The sequence below is a fragment of the Pistacia vera genome, unplaced genomic scaffold (assembly GCF_008641045.1).
Source record: "Pistacia vera cultivar Batoury unplaced genomic scaffold, PisVer_v2 Contig118, whole genome shotgun sequence".
In the NCBI taxonomy this organism is placed as follows: Eukaryota; Viridiplantae; Streptophyta; class Magnoliopsida; order Sapindales; family Anacardiaceae; genus Pistacia; species Pistacia vera.
Genome location: NW_022195226.1, coordinates 1,002,779 through 1,025,097, shown reverse-complemented (window position 1 = coordinate 1,025,097; position 22,319 = coordinate 1,002,779). Strand labels below are relative to the sequence as shown.

At 27.2% G+C, this 22,319-nt stretch overlaps 2 protein-coding genes and 1 pseudogene across 2 annotated transcripts; all 3 read right to left on the bottom strand.

The window, feature by feature from the left end:
- Positions 1 to 256: 256 nt before the first annotated feature.
- Positions 257 to 1,379, bottom strand: LOC116108774 (probable xyloglucan endotransglucosylase/hydrolase protein 23). The gene is made up of 3 exons (XM_031395011.1): positions 1,052 to 1,379; positions 773 to 966; positions 257 to 683 (listed from the first exon to the last, which is right to left on the bottom strand). Exons 1-3 carry the CDS (start codon positions 1,307 to 1,309, stop codon positions 278 to 280), a joined length of 858 nt encoding a protein of 285 aa, XP_031250871.1. The 5' UTR covers positions 1,310 to 1,379; the 3' UTR covers positions 257 to 277.
- Positions 1,380 to 6,064: 4,685 nt separating this feature from the next.
- Positions 6,065 to 7,103, bottom strand: LOC116108782 (annotated as a pseudogene).
- Positions 7,104 to 15,234: 8,131 nt separating this feature from the next.
- On the bottom strand, positions 15,235 to 16,920 carry LOC116109304 (probable xyloglucan endotransglucosylase/hydrolase protein 23). Its single transcript, XM_031395546.1, has 3 exons — positions 16,301 to 16,920; positions 15,915 to 16,108; positions 15,235 to 15,774 (listed from the first exon to the last, which is right to left on the bottom strand). Exons 1-3 carry the CDS (start codon positions 16,742 to 16,744, stop codon positions 15,384 to 15,386), a joined length of 1,029 nt encoding a protein of 342 aa, XP_031251406.1. The 5' UTR covers positions 16,745 to 16,920; the 3' UTR covers positions 15,235 to 15,383.
- Between the last annotated feature and the right edge of the window lie 5,399 nt (positions 16,921 to 22,319).

The following is a 22,319-nucleotide window of genomic DNA, read 5'->3' as shown; positions in this document are numbered from 1 at the left end:
TTCGAAATCCAATCTCACACTTTTTTTTTCTTACCTCTGGATACAGTGATAAGATTGTTTTAGATAGTGACTGATGGGATTTGGTTTGACATATTTGTAGAGTTGTTAACCCGTTGACAATTTCTACAAAAATAATGGCAAGTTGAAGAATAGATTCTGCATATATCACATCTTAATGCTCTGTTTATAGAAATAGAAGAATTTGGGGATTGCCATGACAAAGAATTAAAGAATTGAACTCTACAAAATACATGACAAAGAATTAATTTGTCTAGCTCTAAGAGGTTTTGCTGCATTCTGCAGGGAGGCCCTGGGGAAATCTCTTGGTGTCACTGCAATAATTGTATATCATGTAGTTCTTCTGAACCCACTTCAATCTCTCTTGACTTGTTGTATCAAGTTCTTGGGAGAGCCAGGCACCATTGCTAGACGAAGAAGAAGGTGAGTTTGAAGTGCAAGAAGATTTTCCATTAGACCAAACACAAGCATCAGCTTTGAAGTTTCTGTAGGAAGCAGTGAAAGGAGCTTGAGTCCAATCGGTCTTCACGAGACCACCTCTAGTAGCCCAGTCATCAGCATTCCAGAGTGAAGAATATATTTTCATTGGCTGATTTTTTGGGAATGGAACACCCATTGACTCTGAGTTCTTGAACTCTCTTATAGGAGTGCCATCCACAGAGAAGCTGAAATTACAAACAAAAAGATTAAGAAAAACAAATACAAAATATATTAAATTTTAAGTTGGAGTGAAGAAATTAAATAGAATACTCACACAATGCGCTGGGGATTCCAGAGAATGGAATAGGTGTGAAAATCAGCAGTTGGGTCGAACCAGAGATAGAATTGTTGCTCTCTGTTACCCTTTCCTTGACTGAACACATTGGTGTGAAGAATGTAAGGATCACCACTCAAATTTCCCAAGAACTCGAAGTCTATCTCATCCCATGTAGACCCTTTTGAGGACAACTGCAAATTTAAGATAATATTTAGTAACATAAACTTATATATATATATATATAAGAGAAATATTTATTATAGGTTAGGAACTTACATAATAAGCAGTGACAGTGCCAGCAGAGTTTCCAGCGACAAGCTTGAGCTGCATATCAATCTTGCCAAACAAATACTCATTCCTGGACTGGAAGCCAGAGCCAGAGGCTTTATCAAGAGACAGAGTAAGAAGCTCTCCATTGTTGATCATCTTACCACGGCCATCTCCCCAAGTAATATCGAAATTTTCATTCAAGCTACCGGCAGAAGCAACCATTAAAGAACCAAGAAGAAGAAGCAATTGCAGCATTGAAGCCATAGAAAGATTTGAGTGAATTGAGCAAATAATGAAACTGAGTGAAGTGTTAAGTGAATGGATGAATATGTGTTGAGCGTCATGGCTCATATTTATACTGAGACTTAGCTTGTGAAAGTAAGAAAAGGAAACTCCTGGGAAGGTCCAATCGGCTTAGCTGTGGACAGTTGGCTTGAAGTAATGATAAAAAAATAAGAGCTGTCTATATCGCACTAGCGAACACGATTCAAGCAAATTGCATGAGATTTTTTTCTTATTATTATAGTTGTCATGCAAGTTGCAGTCACCAGCTAAGTCTTTACTCTTTAGATTTTCCAACCACCACCATTAAAGACAGTATGAGACAAAAGCCTGTATTCAAGATTTGGAGCAGCCGATGAGGAAGCATCCTGACCGAATTTTATACCACATTTTTGATGAGAAATTAATTTTATTTTTAGTATAAAATGTTTTCCCTCCCTATATATATAATGGGTGTTGTATATATTGGATTTAATGTTTCATCAAATTTCAAGAATGATGTTTCCTATTGAAAGATCAATGAGGAGATATTGCTACTTCATGATACGACATTAATTTATGGATATGATATTTTAATAACATTTAATAATATATCAGTAGTATTAAATTTTTAAAAAAATTCTCAAGTTTTGGTACTTGCTTTTTTTTTAATTTTTTTTAATTAAATCTGACTCCTGTTAACCCCTGTTAGTAAATTCGCGTTTTATACGCGAATTATACGCCCAACCGTATAATTCGCGTATAAAACACGAATTCCCGTATTCTATAAGCACAGTCGAATTATACGTGAATTATATGCCTTAGCCGTATAATTCGCGTATAATTTCCGTATAATTCAGTCGTATTTTTAAAAATAAAATTTTATTATTTAGTGAGCCAAAACGACGTCGTTTTAGGTGAAATTTGATCAAAACGACGTCGTTTTATGCTTAGTCTTTTAAGCGCGATATCAGTCTCTTTTTGGCGCCTTTTCTGCCCTTTTCTGCGCCCGCTTCTTTCTCTTTCTTTCTTTTGGCCTCCTTTCTTTCTTTTGGCGCCCTCTTCTTTCTTCTCTTTTTTTGTTCCCTCTTTCTCTTTTCTTCTCTTTTTTGGCGTCTCTACCTCTCTTCCTCTTCAACTATTCTTCAACAAACACCACTTTTTGTCTTATCTTCTTCTTCTTCAACTTAAAAAACAAATAAAATTATTTGTTTTATTTAATAATTGATCACTTCTATAATATTTGTAATAATAAACTAAAATATTATAATTAAAAAAATATAAATCATACACCTATAAAGAAAAATAGAGAATAATTAATTCAATGATCATAAAAAATACTAAAATCAGGATTAATATTACCGTATTTTTCAAAACGTATTATTGACAATATACCGTATTAAACCCGTATATATCCGTATCATATTTTTTCCGTATCCGAATTTTAAGGCCGAATTTTTATAAACGTATTTTTCACCGTTTGCCGTATCATTCCCGTAAAATTCCCATACCGTTTTTTTACCGTACCCGTATTTACTAACTATGCTGTTAACTAGTATAGTAAACATTAAATGATAAAATTTTACATGTTTTTTATATGAAAAAATTTGATTGAATATTTTCCTGTTTAATTCTCTAAGAGGATTACTGATTTATTGTTAGATTTCATTTCACGAACCTGCTTCTACCATTAGGATGAAAAATTAAGAAGAAATCCAAAGTCTAATGGCAGCCTTCAGTTTTACCTACCATACTTTACCACTGCGTCAAGAAAGGAAAATGTTGATCTAGTTTGCCAAACACAGCAGTCAAACTTTTAGCTCACCTATTTAATTTCCTTCCAATATCTATCTTCTTCATTTTAATTCTAACCAAATTTTTGGTCAGTTGATAAATTACAATGGTTAGGCCTAGTTTTGGGTTGTTGTAATTTAAAAAAATAATTATTTATTTTTGCATTTTAAATGATTATGAATAATATATTTATAAATAAATTTCAAAAGTAGTTCAGAGTTGCTACAATCAAAAGTAGTTAATAAGTATCAATAATCATATTATCCTAATAATTAAATTTTTTTATTCTTTTTAATATAATTATTTAATAGTTTAACAAAAAAAACTTTGAAAAATTAAAAAAGAAATTGAAAATTTATCGACAGTGACAGTGGCAACTGCTGTCAATAACAAAAAATCCAAGAGCCCAACCTATATCCTTGTATTAAGTGAGCCAACTTGTTTACAAAAAAACAAAAAAAAGTTTTCAAATCCTTGAACAAGGCATTACGTACACATATATATGCCTATGTTTGCTTCCTGCTTGTTTCTTTATGCATCGAATCGAATATTTTATCTTTTTAATGGTAATGGAAGATCCAATAACCATTTGCTGGCACTCAATAAGGCAAGCTGTAAAAGTGTTATCATAATATAATTAAAAACATAGATTATCGATCATAATGAGTTATTAGAAATTAATGATCAAACTTTACTTCAGTTTTACCCCTTGAACATGAACGAAATTAATAGAGACAACAACAGGAATAAAATATAATAGTAAAACAAATTAAACAGTTAACAAAGAAAATAATACGTGCGATTTACCCTGGTTCACCCAAAGTAGGCTACGTCCAGCTAAGTCAATATTATTGCAATATACCTCACCTCTCTCGTTTACAATGAATGAATTGCTCTCACACACATAACAAGAGAAAAGTATGATTATATATTAGGTTTAAGAGATTAAACCTAGTTTTATAAGGATTCCTATTCCCAAGCCCAACCCAAAAAGAAATTAGTAACTTAAAAGAAATTCTACAGCGGTTATACATGGAAAAGCCCAAAACCGCCTACAGGACCCCCGAGTGCGTCTACGTTGCCCATTAATACTGAAGTAATCGACAACTCCAACAGAACGAAGGTTTGCCAACTCACCCCCCACTAGCAATTTCACAAGTTTAAGAAACACAACTCCTTGTGTTGATATAAGCTTTAATGATTCCCCCTTTAGTCGCTTCCACTAGAACTTGACCAACTCTTTTGTAGAATTCTAAATTAATTATTTCTAGTTCTTATAAGAATTGTTGAATTCTTCATATATGTAAAGAGTGTATAAGAATTGAAAAGGAAAAATTGCCGTTTCTTTTAAGTAATCACATTTTAGAAAAACAAAAAGTCTAGACGTAAGATTTTAGAGATTTTTAATGTAAATGCTCATTTGATAATCTTTTTTGTATTGTTTAGTTAGATTTTGAAAACAACATATGCATAATATGAACAACCCCTGGGTAGCCGAATAGTTGGACAAAGACTCTTGAGTGTATCACTCAAGAGATCATGAGTTTAAATCATCTCAGTTGCTATCTGGGATAGTTATTAGAGAGTATATCTGATCGTTAACTTCGAAGACCCAGAAGATTAGTCGAAATGCGTAAAAATTAGCCTAGAACACACCCAGCCACTAAAAAACAAAAGCAAATAAAACAAATAAAAAAAAAGACATACACATAATATTGAATAACATTAAGAAGCCTAAAATTTAAAAGCTTCTCCCGCCAGCTTTTTTTAAGTTTTAAAACATCAAAATTATTTTACCCCTTTAAAATTTTTAGAAATTTCACTTGATCATTCTTATGTTAATTTTTTTAGGTAATTCAAACTATAAACCTTTTTTTTTTTTTTTATGTTTTCTTTAAGTAAACAATTAAAAATTTCATAAATAAATTCTTCTTGAATAAGGCGAATGAAATTGACTCTATATGTCTTATGATTAAAGGATGAGAAAAATGCTCCACTGAGTTGGGACCCGATCCACCTCTAGATGGGGCAAAATAAAGATATTATTGTTGGAATCTCACACCGACTAGGCATGCTTAAGCCTGTTGGTTTATAAGAGAAGGTAATCCTCCCATTCAACAAGGCCTTATTGGGTGAGGAGTCGGACCCATCTCAAATTCTATCATGGTATTAGGGCCCAGGTTCAGTTGAGCTGAGTATTTGACCAGCGGATGAGGAGTTAGAGCCAACAACTACCTCCAGTAACAGGCATGACTTAACATATAGGCTTGACTGTGAAGGGGAGTGTTGGAGTCTCGCACCGACTAAACATGTTCAAGCCTACTGGTTTATAAGAGAGTGTAATTCTCCCATTCAATAAGACCTTATTGGGTGATGAGTCAGGCCCATCTCAAATTCTATCAATTATTTTTGGGAATAAGGTGAACTGAAATGAGCTTAGTACTCTCACCCTGCTCCCTATTATAATAATATAATATAAACACCTTTTATTTTGTAATACATTATATAAAGGGGTGGTCATGGGGACTCTTACTCGGTTAATAGTTCTAGGGTTTCGGAGGATTAGTTGAGATATACACAAGTTGATTAGATACCCTAGTGATAAAAAAATAATAAAAAATAAAAAATTGTGTACAAAGAAGAGCTTAACTAAAGAAATGAGTATAATTCAGTCTTTATATTTTCCATTTTTGCAATCATTTGTTCAAAGTTGTTGGTTTTGATATGTAACACAATACGATGATGATGGTTTATATTTAATTTAATATAATATGTTACAGGTGATTTTTAATTAGAATATATACTAGGTATAAGATGTTAATTTTATTATCTTAATAATCGATTTAATTAATATTATGGGGGACATGGAGTAAGTATGGTAAATGTATTATTTGTACAAGGATTGCCATCCCTACTTAGAATAATATGCATGAAAACACCAATTTGTATAAAACCTCAAATTAATTTTATTCACGAAAAGAGCTAACCTTAATTTATTATGAGCGTATATAGCATGCATTTAATTATTACATAAAAAAATGATTCACATATTGTTTCGCTACACAAAATTACACAAAATGAAGAACTGCAACATAAAAAAATTGAATTACACAAAATGAAAGAGCTATAAACAATATTTAACGATGTCATACACATCAATATTTCACTCCATCTAAGATAAGTTATTGACTGCACATTCTGCAGGAAGGCCTTGGGGGAATCGTTTTGTGTCCTTGCAGTAATCATAAATCATGTAATTCTTCTGACCCAGTTGAGTCTCTCTTGGTTTGTGTTATCGAGTTCCTCCGGAGCCAAGAGTTGCCATTATCCGAATGAGTTGCAAGAGAAGATCCAGAACTGGAAGACCGACGCATGCATTAATGGCGTTGTAGTTTCTGTAAGAAGCTGTGAAGGAGCTTGTGACCAGTCAGTTTGATGAGCCGCCTCTCGGCGCCCAGTCATCGGCGTCCACAGACTTGAGTAGATTCTCATCGGGTGGCTCTTGAGATAAGGTACACCAACTGACTCAGAGTTCTTGAACTCTCTAATGGGCGTGCATAACAATAGAAGCTGAAAAAGATAATGAACAAGTTAAGAATGAACAGTTCCTGGTCAAAGAAGAAACGTGATCAAGATTGAATATGAGTGGAAACTTACAATACGTTGAGGATTCCAGAGAATTGTATAGGTGTGAAAATCAGCGGTCGGGTCAAACCAGAGATGGAACGTGCTCTCGTCACCTTTGCCTTGGCTAAATACATTAGTGTGAAGAGTGTAAGGATCACCGCTTAAATTCCCAGGAATTCAAGTCTATTTCATCCCAAGCTGAGCCTTCTGATTTAACTGCAACACAAAAATGTCTAGGCGTCAGGATGATGATGGTAGCCCTTTAATCAACTGAAACAATTACTGTATTATTATAAAAGCAACTTACGTAGTAGGCAGTAACAGTGCCTGCAGAATTTCCAGGGACAAGCTTGAGGTGCATATCGATCTTTCCGAATAGATACGCATTCTGGATTGCAAACCTGAGCCTGAGGCTTTGTCCAGGGAAAGAGTGAGAAGTTCACCGTGTGTTGAGAATTTGCCCACGACATCTCCCCAAGATATCAAAATTCTGGTAGAAATTAGCAGAAGCAAGCATGAAATAGCAAAAACCATAAAAATGATTGCATTTTGCTAGATAAGAAGCCATGGATTGAGCTAAAGCCTTGATATTTTGTTGGAACTGATGAATATGCAAACGGTTTATATAGCAGGAAAAGTGGTAAAATTAATTAAACAATTGACCAAAGAAGGGAAACTTAATTGCGTGTATGAAGGATCCTGGTGGGTCTTGAAGTTGATGAGAGAAAAACATGAGACGGTGAATAGCTGGCTCTCGCTGTGTGATCATCATAAACTACAAAAATTATTAATTGATTAACAAATATAAATTAAATGGACCATTTAATGATGGTTTGTCACCAAACGCGTAATATATATTAACCAAATGAAATGAAAGAAGGAGCGAGCCGCCTCATTGTCAAGGTTATATTCACCAAACGAATTCGAAAACTTGAGAACAAGAGTTGTTCGTTTAGACTGACTGCTCATAGAGATTCTGGTTCTTTCCCACCACAGTAAGAGATATTTGGTTTTGTTTACAGAGTTCACAGCTTACGGGGGACCGAAAATCACCATCAACGTTCTAGAATTTGAAAGAGTGGCACTCAATCATTATTCATGAAAGTGCATGGCTCTTCCTCTGAGTTTGTATTTATAAGAATTGTGGTCACTGAAGTTTGGCCTAAGATAATTAGGTCCAATAAATCTACAAGTAACACTTTGATCCTAGTCAGTAGAAACAACTTATTGAAGCATTTGTACAAAAAGTTTAATTTAATATTTTTGTGTTTTAGACCTTTAATAACATTTTTTAACAGTTCAAAATTATAAAGACCAAGTATACTTGGTGATTTTTTTCATAAAAATTTAAGTACTCTCGATTATTAATTTCTTTTTCTATGTGTACGTATGTTTAATTTAATGTTAAAAAATTGGCATAATAGGTTTTTTTTTCTTTTTAATTCTGCTAATATTTAATGTCATCTACAATTCTACATAAAACAAGATTAGGGGTATTTTAGACATTTAATAAAAAAATTAAACAGTTGAAAGTGAAGGACCTAAGTGTTAGTTTGAGATTTTACTCAATCTAACTAATATAGATGAAAAGTCAAGGAAAAGTTTTAGATAAAGTTTAGCTTTGATTAAAGTTAATTATTTAATTAATTTAAAACAGACACAATAGCTTTCTACTTCAAATCGTTATCATACTAAAATATATTAGAAAGAATATAGAAAGAAGGGGGTTAAATATCCACTTACTTCCCATCAGATGATACCACGTGTCAAGTTAAATGACTGAAAAACCCTTGATAAAGTCTACAAAATATAGACATCAGTCGTTTGAACTTTAATTGAGTAGTTGTTCACATTCAATGCCAATTGCCAAACAATACATAACAAAAGGACAAATAAATAAATCAAAATATCCACCAAAATTATAATTTTTTTTTAGTGAAGAATCAAAATTTCAAGAATTCGTCAATCATGATCCTCATATATCGGCCACCAACTCCACAATTTGTAATATTTTAATTTCTATGGTGAATTTTTAATTTTTAAATCAAAATTTTAAAATTTTACCAACAAGAACCTAAGATTCTTAAGGATATAATTTTGTTTTGTTTCTTTGGTAGGTAAAGAAAATTGAGATTGTGAAGTAAGCGTGATGGACCGATGTATAGCTATAGTGGGGTGATATGCATGAATCAAATCTTGGAAGTATCATCACTATATGACTCATGATAAGGTTGGTGTTTGTTGGTTATCTGGGTTCTACAATCATATAAAATATACGAGCAATAATATATTTACAATTGAATCATATAAACAGACAAAATTACACAAAATTTATATAAAATATATTTTGTCTTTTGTTTTATCTATTTATATGATTCAATTATAGACAAAACATTATTAAAATAAAATATGCTACTTTGAATATTATTGTAGCTTCCTACTTATAGATTCCATCCAGCAACTATTATTTTCTAAAGTAGTAGTGCTACAATTATCGAAAGGTATGTACCGAATTTGTACACTGAATGACGTGGCGAAATCTTGACCATGATTCATTATAAGTTAATATAATCAACAGTCAGGATTTATCACGTCCTCAGTGCACAAATTCGAAACTCTATCATTCTTTCTAAAGTGTACAAATATTTTTGAAAGATAAAAGATAAAGATATTAATTTTAGCACAAAACCTACATTAGCAGGGATAGACAAGAAGAGCTTCGTAATACACTTGTTAATGCATCAATGGGTTAGGTGATTAAGCACCGATCTACCTAAACAGATCTCCCATAATATTCACATATCCGCTAGTCTATAAAGAAATTGTTGGCCCCCATAAAGATAACATATCATCAAAAACATCTCCTAAAATTGTTTTAAGAAAAAAAAGTTTCTCATAAAAGTATGTAAAAACCTCATAAATAATAATATATTTTCTTTTTTGCGTTGTCGGACCAGCTTAAGTGCATCTCAACTAATCCCTGAGACCTAGAACTATTGGTTGGGGGGAGAGGTTCCAGTGGCTACCCCTATTAATAACGATGAATGATTCTAACTCATTATCTTTAAGTAATACATTCAAAATTCCTACGCAGGAGTAGTTTATAATAATAAACGATACTATCTGCAAAACAAATTTTAATAAATTAAGATCTCTGACTAACTCTTGTGTTAATTTAAAATGACTTGGTTTAGATATGCTATTTCTTTCTTTCAATAAAGTCTCTCCGGGATCTCTTTACTTCATAGACTTGCTCAACAAATTTATTAGTACTAGTATTAGTCAATACATTAAACACAAATATAAGGTAATGCTTTTGCTTAATCCATGAATTAAAGAAAAACCATCATGTTTTGATGAAATTAAAAATAAATAAGGACTCTAAGAGACAGGGCATGGTATTTTAAATAGGACCAAAACAGAGCACTTGCAGAAAAATAAATGAAAATATCTTTTGGAATCAGAAAGTTGTAACCATTATTTGCTTTGTAATATATGTGAATTTCTCAATATTCTTTTTCAGAAAAAAAAAAAAAAAGTGTCAAGCAATTAAACCACAGAAATGACTTCTCACATAAAAAATTAATTAATCTTAATACTTTAAATTACCTACTAATTTAGCTGGGATAGGATCTCAATAAATGTCAGAAGAAAATATAATCAAATCTTAAACACAAAGGTTGAAATATTTTCTCAAGTAAACAGAGATGATTATAGCTATTAGCTAGTTGGTATAATGGATTAATTTCTTGAAGTATCTGAAGAACTCAGTTGCAATTGATTTTTGCATTTATGGCTGCCAGAAAGCACTTTCAAATCTCATTAGGTGCCCTTAGAAAATTTTCAAGTAAACTTTCTAACCCACCTCTTAGCGAAGATTTTTGTTTTCTCTTTTTATAATGCATCATTTCCCTGAAAAAATAGGAAAAAACTTACTTAGTGGTGAGCTCGGGTAGCGGGTAGAAACGAAACCGGGGTAAGAAACAGAACCTACCCAGAAACTGCACTGTGCAGGTAGGTTCGGTTTCAATTTTTGGAACCGTACTGTGCGGTTCCGGTTCCGGTTCTTGCATGTGCAGGAATCGGAATCGGAACCGGAACCTGTAAAAAGGGTACCCTGTTGGAACCTGTAGGGGGTACCCAGTTTAGAACCTGTTTTGGAACCTGTTTGGAAACGTTTTGGCACTGTTTTGGAACCTATTTGGAACCTGCTTGGAACCTGTTTGGAACCGCTTTGGAAACTATTTGGAATCTGCTTTGGAACCTGTTTGGAACCTGTTTTGGAACGCTGTTAGAACCTGTTAGAACCTATTTTGGAACCTGGACTATAATGAATATTGTGAAATGTAAATAATGGGGGAGTTTATTATAACATATAAAAAAATTTAAAATAGAAAAAGTTAAATTTTAGAATAAACTAATTAAATAAATATATGAATACAATTATAATACATAAAATTATACCATATTAAAGCTTTAATAATATTATAAACATTAATATTAAAGTTTTGATCAATTAAGTGAATAATTGAAATATGATCCAATTAAAAGTGTTTTACATTTTTACGTTATTAAAGAATATTTTTGAATAAAATAGTATATTGATTGAGTATAATATTTAGTATTTACTTCAATATCAAGTTCTAAGTACATTATAATAAATTGTAATTAATTAATTATATTATAATTGATAAACATTAATAATTTAATACTAGTAAATATCATACTTAATCAATTATACATTACATTATAGTTAAATGATATTATATTAATTATATTTTATAACATTACTTAATTGATTTATAGTATGATTAATTATAGCATTATATTAATTGTTACTACTAATAATTAACTTATAGTTAAACATAATAATAGTTAATTAATTGACTTAAATTAGAAATTAATAATTAGCATTACGTTAGATTTATAGTATAATTATAATCAATTACAACATTTTATTATAAACATTAGTATAAACTAATTAAATGATTAAAAATTAATAATTATAATATTACATAAAAATTTATAGTAGATTACTTAATAGTAATCACTATAACATTACATTTAGTATGAAGATAATTAATTATAACATTACATAATTAAATAATTATTAATTGATTATGTCATTATATTATAAATATTAGTAATTACTAATTTACTATATAACATTGCATAATACATATTAAATGATAAGAAATTAATTAATCATAACATACCTTAAACATTTCATTATAACATTAATATAATTATTAGTAGATCATATAATTAATATAACATTGCATATTATAATGATTACTTAATTGATTGAATGATATTATGTTTTAAACATTAGTAATTACTAATTTATTACATAAACATTAGTACAATACTAATAAATGATAAGAATTTAATTAATTATAACATTACCTTATAAACATTTCATTATAAACATTAATTAAACATTACATTATAGTTAAATAATTACTCAATTAAATTATAATATATTATATTAATTATATTATGATCACTTACTAATTATAGCATTACATAGTAAATGATTAATAATACTTAATTAATTATGAATTTATAAATACAATTATAAACATTAGTAATTTACTATTATTACATTACTTAATTAAACGATTAAAAATTAATAATTATAACCTTACCTATTATTATTATATAATTGCTAATCAATTAAAAATTCCATTATAAACATTAGATATAATCAAAGATTTGAAATTTAAAATTATATATTAAATAAAGATTTAAGTATGATTACTTAATTTATATAACATTACATATCTATTATAGTATGATCATATAATAATATAACATTACATAAAAATGATTACTTAATTGATTATAAGTTATGATATATGTTTAAACATTAGTAATTACTAATTACTTCATAACATTAGCACAATACTTAATTAAATGATAAGAAATTAATTAATTATAACATTACCTTATAAACATTAATTAAGCATTACATTATAGTTAAATAATTACTAATTAAATTAAATATATTATATACATTATATTTATGATCACATTATTTAATTATAGCATTACATAGTTAAATGATTACATAATACATAATTAGTTATGAATTTATAACATTACATTATAAAACATGTAATTTACTAATTTACTATATTATACATACTTAATTAAACGATTAAAAATTTAATTAATTATAATATTAAATTAAAGATTATAGTATGATTACTTAATTCATTATAACATTACATTATACTATTATAGTATGATAATATAATTAATTAACATTACATAATTAAATGATACTTAATTGATTATAGTTATGATATTATGTTTAACATTAGTAATTACTAATTTACTTCATAAACATTGACACAATACTTAATTAAATGATAAGAAATTTAATTAATTATACATTACCTTATAAACATTAATTAAGCACATTATCGTATAAAAATGCTCAATTAAATTAATTAATATTATTATATTATATTTTATGACACTACTAATTATAGCATTACTAGTTAAATGATTAAATACTAAATAATAGTTATGAATTTATAACATTACATATAAACATTAATTTACTGATTACTATATTATTACATTACTTAATAAACGATTAAAAATTTAATTAATTATAATATTACCTTATATATTTAATATGATTACTTAATCAATTATAACATTCCAATAACATTATTATTAATAAAATGATTGAAATTTAATTAATTATAATATTAATTAGGATTATAGGAGATACTTAATTCATTAAACATTACATTATACTATATAATATGATCATTATTAATATAACATTACTAAATTAAATGATTACTGATTGATTTGAGTTATGATTATGTTTAAACATTAGTAATTCTAATTTACTACATAAACATTAGCACACATTTAATTAAATGATAAGAAATTTAATTATAACATTACTTTAAACATTAATTAAGCATTATATTATAGTTAAATAATTACTCAATTAATTATAATATTATTATATACATATATATTATGATCATTACTTAATTATAGCATTACATAGTTAAATGATTACATAATTAATAATTAGTATGAGTTTATAAACATTACATTATAAACATTAGTAATTATTAATTTACTATATTTACATTACTTAATTAAACAATTAAAATTTAATTATAAACATTACCTTATATATTTATAATAGATTACTTAATCAATTATAACATCCATTAAACATAGTATATATCAAATGATTTGAAATTTAATTAATTATATATAAATTATAGATTTATAGTAGTACTTAATTCATTATAACATTACATTATACTATTATAGTATGATCATTAATTAAATAACATACATAATTAAATGATTACTTAATTGATTATGAGTTATGATATTATGTTTTAAACATTAGTAATTACTAATTACTTCATCAACATTGCACAACTTAATTAAATTATAGAAATTTAATTAATATAACATACCTTATAACATTTCATTATAATATTAATTAATTATTACATATAGTTAAATAATTACTCAATTAATTATAACATTATATATTACCTATATTGATCCTTACTTAATATATAGCATTATATAATAAATGATTACATAATTACTTAATTAGTGAATTTATAACATTACATTTAAACATAGTAAACTATACTATTATATACTTATTAACGATTAAAAATTTATATTATAACATTACTTTATATATTTGTAAATGATACTTAATCAATTATAATGTTCCATTATAAACATTAGTAATAATAAATGATTTGAAATTTAATTAATATAATATTAAATTATAGATATAGTATGATACTTAATCATTATAACATTACATTATACTATATAGTATAATCATAATTAATAACATTACATAATAAATGTACTTAATTGATTATGACATTATATTTAAACATTAGTAATTTACTAATTTACACAATACTTAATCAATATTAAAACATTATATTATAAATTTATGGTATGATTATTTAATTAATTATAACATCTTTATAAACAATATTACAATACTTAATTAAATGATTAACAATTCAGTGTTGCTTAGAGATTACAGGTTATGAGTTACATTGGACACAAATGAATGAATAATTAAAATTCGTTAGGGTGTATTGTAAACTTATAAGTGTTTTTGTTATTTTTTAACAATAGGGGGGTATTGATTTTTTATAGGATACCCTGGAAATTAAAGGAAACTGCATTTTAGGTTCCGGTTCCTTGAATTGAAGAACCTGCATTGTGCGGTTCCGGTTCCGGTTCCTTTTTTTGGGAACCTGTACTGTGCGGTTTCGATTCCTCCGGAAAATGCAGGGTACCCGGAACCGCTCACCCCTACTTACTTCAAGTAATAGAATGAGATTGAGACGTTATCATTATATTTCATCATATTAACCTAACGAAACTTGTCGATTAATCTGAATTGATTTATAATATGTATAAAATCCACCTAAACTAGATTGAAAATGTTTTAAAATTCTTCAAAATATACAAAACTGCTAAGAACTCAATTAACACAACAAATTAGATAGCTATTTAACTAAATATTTTTTCTAGAAATATTAAACATATTTGGTATAAAACATCCTGCAGTAAAACAAAAGCAGCTGTAGTTTCTTATAAAACTTTATGTATCGAATAGTTTAAAACGTTAATTAACTGAGCATTCTTTGGGAAGGCCCTGGGGGAATCGCTTTGTGTCAGCGCAGTAATTGTAAATCATGTGGTTGTTTTGAACCCATTTGAGTTTTTGGTGGCCGGCGGAATCCAACGCTTGAGTGAACCAATTACTTCTAGGAGGCGAGCTTGAACTGCAAGAAGATTTTCCGTAGGACCAAACACAAGCCTCCGCATTGAAGTTCCTGTAAGAGGCCGTGAAAGGAGCCTGGCTCCAGTCTGTCTTGATAAGTCCGCCTCTTGTAGCCCAGTCGTCCGCGTTCCAGAGACTCGACTGTATCCTCATCGGTTGGTTTTTCAGAAACGGAACGCCAATGCTCTCCAGGTTTTTGAACTCTCTAATTGGAGTGCCGTCGACAGAGAAACTGAAATGCGGCAAAGTAAAACAATAGAAAAAGTCAGTAAAATTTATCCCTTTATTCTTTTATTGAAGTATCATTTGCATAATGAAATTTATGTCACGTCAGTTTGTATAGAATTAAACTATGGAAGTTAATTAATTTACATGATGCGTCGGGGATTCCAGAGGACGGAATAGGTGTGAAAATCGTGAGTGGGATCGAACCAGAGGTGAAACTGTTGCTCTCTGTCACCTTTGCCTTGGCTATAAACGTTGGTGTGAACAGTGTAAGGTTCACCGCTCAGGTTTCCTAAGAATTCAAAGTCTATTTCATCCCATGCTGCTCCTTTTGAGCGTAACTGAAACAACAAGTATTAGCAAAAACATATGCATGAATTACACGTATCCTGAAACAACAAGTATTAGCAAAAACATATGCATGAATTACACGTATCCTGAAACAACAAGTGTTAGCAAAAACATACGCATGAATTACACGTATCCTGAAACAAACAAAATTACCAACAAAATTCTGAAAGAGATGAACTTACATAGTAAGCAGTGACAGTGCCAGCAGAATTTCCAACGACAAGCTTGATCTGCATATCAATCTTGCCGAATAAATACTCATTCCTGGACTGAAATCCTGAGCCAGAATAATAGTCCAGGGACAGAGTAAGAAGCTCATCGTTGTTGAGTATTTTACCACGACCATCTCCCCATGTGATTTCAAAATCCCGGTTAAAATTCCCGGCAGAAACAACCATTAAAGATCCAAGCAAAACTATTAAAGAAAGAGATCCCATTTTTGTTTCTTTTAAAAGTGAAGATTTCTGGTGTCTCAACTGTGCATGCATGGAAGGAATATATAGGACTATGTGAAGAGGGAATGGACAAAAAGGAAGTGAATAAGAGAGGTGATTTTGGAAGGTTTCTTGCCGTTTCAGACTGGGTGAATTAGAGCAAAGTTGGAAACAGCTGGCTAGCTGTTGCATAAATTAATAGGAAAAGGATAGATATCAGATACGGCTCTGACTCTCCTTTGGTGCAATTTCTTTGCAGATATTGGAAGGTCCCCAAATGGGTTCGGTGCCTGCCTGCGCCTGCCGCCTTTGCCCCTTTAAAAGTTGCGAAGTTTATCCACAACCCGTACCAGCACCAGGCACCGAAGGCTCCAGCCAACCTGCACAAAATCTAGGCGTCCAGAGAATTATAATTAACAGTGATAAGGTCGGCTAGCCGTTTGTCATATTCGTTGACAGGATCAGGTCAAGCACCCTGCGCTCCATTGCATCTAGGGTGGAAAAGTTTTTACTCATTACATCAGCAATAAATGTATTATCCTCAATCTTTTACTATGGTAGAAAGATGGTTATCCAAAAAAATTTCACTTTATTGTGATGACCGTATTTGTTGGTAAACAAGTTATATTTCTGTTAGTAAGTAGACAGAATTTCTCAATTATATTTTTCAAGAAAAAAAAAAAAAAAGTGTCAAGCAATTAATACCACAGAAATGACTTCTCACATAAAAAATTAATTAATCTTAATTACTTTAAATTACCTACTAATTTAGCTGGGATAGGATCTCTAATAAAGTAAGAAGAATATAATCAAATCTTAAACACAAAGGTTTGAAATATTTTCTCAAGTAAACAGAAGATGATTATGCTATTAGCTAGTTGTGATAATGGATTAATTTCTTTGAAAGTATCTGAAGAACTCAGTTGCAATTGATTTTTGCTTTATGGCTGCCAGAAAGCACTTTCAATCTCATTAGGTGCCCTTAGAAAATTTTCAAGTAAACTTTAACCCACACTCTAGCGAAGATTTTTTGTTTTTCTTTTTATTTTAATGCATCATTTCCCTGAAAAAATAGGAAAAATACTTACTTCTAGGGTGAGCTCGGGTAGCGGGTAGAACCGAAACCGGGGGTAAGAACCAGAACCTACCACCAGAACCTGCACTGGCAGGTAGGTTTCGGTTTCCATTTTGGAACCGCTACTGTGCGGTTCCGGTTCCGGTTCTTGCATGTGCAGGAATCGGAATCGGACAGACCTGTAAAAAGGGTACCCTGTTGGAACCTGTAGGGGGTACCCAGTTTAGAACCTGTTTTGGAACTGTTTGGAAACTGTTTTGGAACCTGTTTTGGAACCTATTTGGAACCTGCTTTGGAACCTGTTTGGAACCTGCTTTGGAACCTATTTGGATCTGCTTTGGAACCTGTTTGGAACCTGTTTTGGAACCTGTTTTTAGAACCTGTTTAGAACCTATTTTGGAACCTGGACTATAATAAATATTTGTGAAATGTAAATAATGGGGGAGTTTCTATTATTTTAATATAAAAAAATTTAAAATAGAAAAAGTTAAATTTTTAGAAAACCTAATTAAATAAATATATGAATACAATTATACTTATTACATATAAATTATACCATATTAAAAGCTTTAATATATTAAAACATTAATTAAAGTTTTGATCAATTAAGTGAATAATTGAAATTATGATCCAATTAAAAGTGTTTTACATTTTTAACGTTATTAAAAGAATTATTTTTGAATAAAATAGATATTTGATTGAGTAATAATATATTTAGTTATTTACTTCATTATCAAGTTCTAAGTACATCTATAATAAATAATTAATTAATTATATAGTAAATTGATAAACATTAATAAATTTATACTAGTTAAATATCATACTTATCAATTTAACATTAATTATAGTTAAATGATTACTTAATTAATTATAATTTATAACATTACTTAATTGATTTATAGTATGATTATTATAGATTATATTAATTGATTACTACTTAATTAATTAATTATAAGTTATAACATAAATTAAATAGTTAATTAATTGACTTATATTAGAAATTTAATTAATTAGCATTACGTTATAGATTATAGTATAATTACTTAATCAATTACAACATTATTTAAAACATAGTATAAACTTAATTAAATGATTAAAAATTTAATTAATTATAATATTACATTAAAAATTATAGTATGATTACTTAATAGTTATTCACTATAACATACATTATAGTATGATTAGATAATTAATTATAACATTACATAATTAAATAATTACTTAATTGATTATGTCATTATATTATAAATATTAGTAATATAATACTATATAAAATTAGCATATACATAATTAAATGATAAGAAATTAATTATCATAACATTACCTTTTAAACATTTCATTATAACCTTACATATACTATTATAGTATGATCATATAATTAATATAACATTGCATAATTAAATGATTACTTAATTGATTATGAGTTATGATATTATGTTTAAACATTAGTAATTACTAATTTATTACATAAACATTAGTACAATACTTAATTAAATGATAAGAAATTTAATTAATTATAACATTACCTATTAAACATTTCATTATAAACATTAATAACATTACATTATAGTTAATATATACTCAATTAAATTATAATATTATTATATTATATATATATATGATCACTTACTTAATTATAGCATTACATGTTAAATGATTACATAATACTTAATTAATTATGAATATAATATTACATTTATAACATTAGTAATTTACTATATTATTACATTACTTAATTAAACGATTAAAAATTTAATTAATTATAACATTACCTTATATATTATAATATAATGCTTAATCAATTATAACATTCCATTATAAACATTAGTATATTAATCAAATGATTTGAAATTTAATAATTTAATATTAAATTAAAGATTTATGTATGATACTTAATTCATTATAACATTACATTATACTATTATAGTATGATCATAATATATAACAACATAATTAATGATTACTTAATTGATTATAGTTATGATTATATGTTTAAACATTAGTAATTACTAATTACTTCATAAACATTAGCACAATACTTAATTAATGATAAGAAATTTATTAATAAACATTACCTTATAAAATTAATAAGCATTACATATAGTTAAATAATTACTCAATTAATTATAATTTATTATATTACATTATATATTATGATCACTTATTTAATTATAGCATTACATAGTTAAATGATTACTAATTACATAATTAGTTATGAATTTATAACATTACATTATAAACATTAGTAATATATTACTATTATACATACTTATTAAACGATTAAAAATTAATTAATTATAATATTAAATTAAAGATTTATAGTATGATTACTAATTCATTATAACTTACATTATACTATATAGTATGATCTATAATTAATATAACATTACAATTTAAATGATTACTTAATTGATTATAAGTTATGATATTATGTTAAACATTAGTAATTACAATTTACTTCATAAACATTAGCACAATACTTAATTAAATGTAAGAAATTTAATTAATATAACATTACCTTATAAACATTAATTAAGCATTACATTATAGTTAATAATTGCTCAATTAAATATAAATTATTATATTATATATATATTATGATCACTTACTTAATTATAGATTACATAGTAAATGATTACATAATTACATAATTAGTTATGAATTATAACATACCTTATAAACATTAGTATTTACTGATTTACTATATTTACTTACTTAATTAAACGATTAAAAATTTAATTAATTATAATATTACCTTATATTTATATATGATTACTTAATCAATTAAACATTCCATTATAACATTATTATATTAACAAATGATTTGAAATAATATTAATATTAAATTATGGATTTATAGTATGATTACTTAATCATTTATAACATTACATTATACTATTATAATATGATCATATAATAATATAAATTACATAATTAAATGATTACTTGATTGATTATGAGTTATGATATTATGTTTTAAACATTAGTAATTACTAATTCTACATAAACATTAGCACACTATTAATTAAATGATAAGAATTTAATTATTATAACATTACTTTAAAACATTAATTAAGCATTTATTATAGTTAATAATACTCAATTAAATATAATATTATATATTACATTATATATTATGATCACTACTTAATATAGCATTACATAGTTAAATGATTACTATTATATAATTAGTTATGAGTTTATAACATACATTATAAACATTAGTAATTATTAATTTACTATATTATTACATTACTTAATAAACAATTAAAAATTTAATTATTATAACATTACCTTATATATTAATATTACTTAATCAATATAACATTCCATTATAAACATTAGTATATTAATCAAATGATTTGAAATTTATTAATTTAATATAATTATAGATTTATAGTATGATACTTAATTCATTATAACATTACATTATACTATTATAGTATGATCATATAATTAATAAATATAATTAAATGATTACTTAATTGATTAGAGTTATGATATTATGTTTAAACATTAGTAATTACTAATTTACTCATCAACATTAGCACAATACTTAATTAAATTATAAGAAATTTAATTAATTATAACATACTTATAAAATTTCATTATAAATATTAATTAATATACTTAGTTAAATAATTACTCAATTAATTATAACATTATTATATTACTTTATATTGATCATTACTAATTATAGCATTAGATAATTAAATGATTACATAATTACTTAATTATGATGAATTTATAACATTACATTATAAACATTAGTATTTACTATACTATTATATTACTAATTAAACGATTAAAAATTTAATTAATTATAACATTACTTTATATATTGTAATATGATTACTTAATCAATTATAATGTTCCATTAAACATTAGTATTAATTAAATGATTGAAATTTAATTAATTATAATATTAAATTATAGATTTATAGTTGATTATAATTCATTATAACATTACATTATAATTATAGTATAATCAATAATTAATATAACATTACATAATAAATGATTACTTAATTGATTATGACATTATATTATAAACATTAGTATTACTAATTTACACAATACTTAATCCAATTATTATAACATTATATTATAAATTTATGGTATGATTATTTAATTAATTATAACATTTTTATAAACAATATTACAATACTTAATAAATGATTAACAATTCAAGTGTTGCTTAGAGATTACAGGTTATGAGTTACATTGGACACAAATGAATGAATAATTAAAATTCGTTAGGGTGTATTTGTAAACTTATAGGGTTTTTGTTATTTTTTAAACTAATAGGGGGGTAATGAATTAAGAACTCAAAATTTCAAGAATTCGTCAATCATGATCCTCTTATATTCGGCCACCAAACTCCACAATTTGTAATAATTTTGATTTTCTATGTTGAATTTTTAATTTTTAAATCAAAATTTTAAAATTTTTCCAACAAGAACCTAAGATTCTTAAGCATATAATTTTGTTTTGTTTTCTTTGGTAGGTAAAGAAAATTGAGAATTGTGAAGTAAGCGTAGATGGACCGATGCTATAGCTATAGTTGGGTTGATATGCATGAATCAAATTTCTTGGAAGTATCATCACTATATGCAATTATGATTAAGGTTGGTGTTTGTTGGTTCATCTGGGTTCTACAATCATATAAAATATACGAGCAATACTATATTT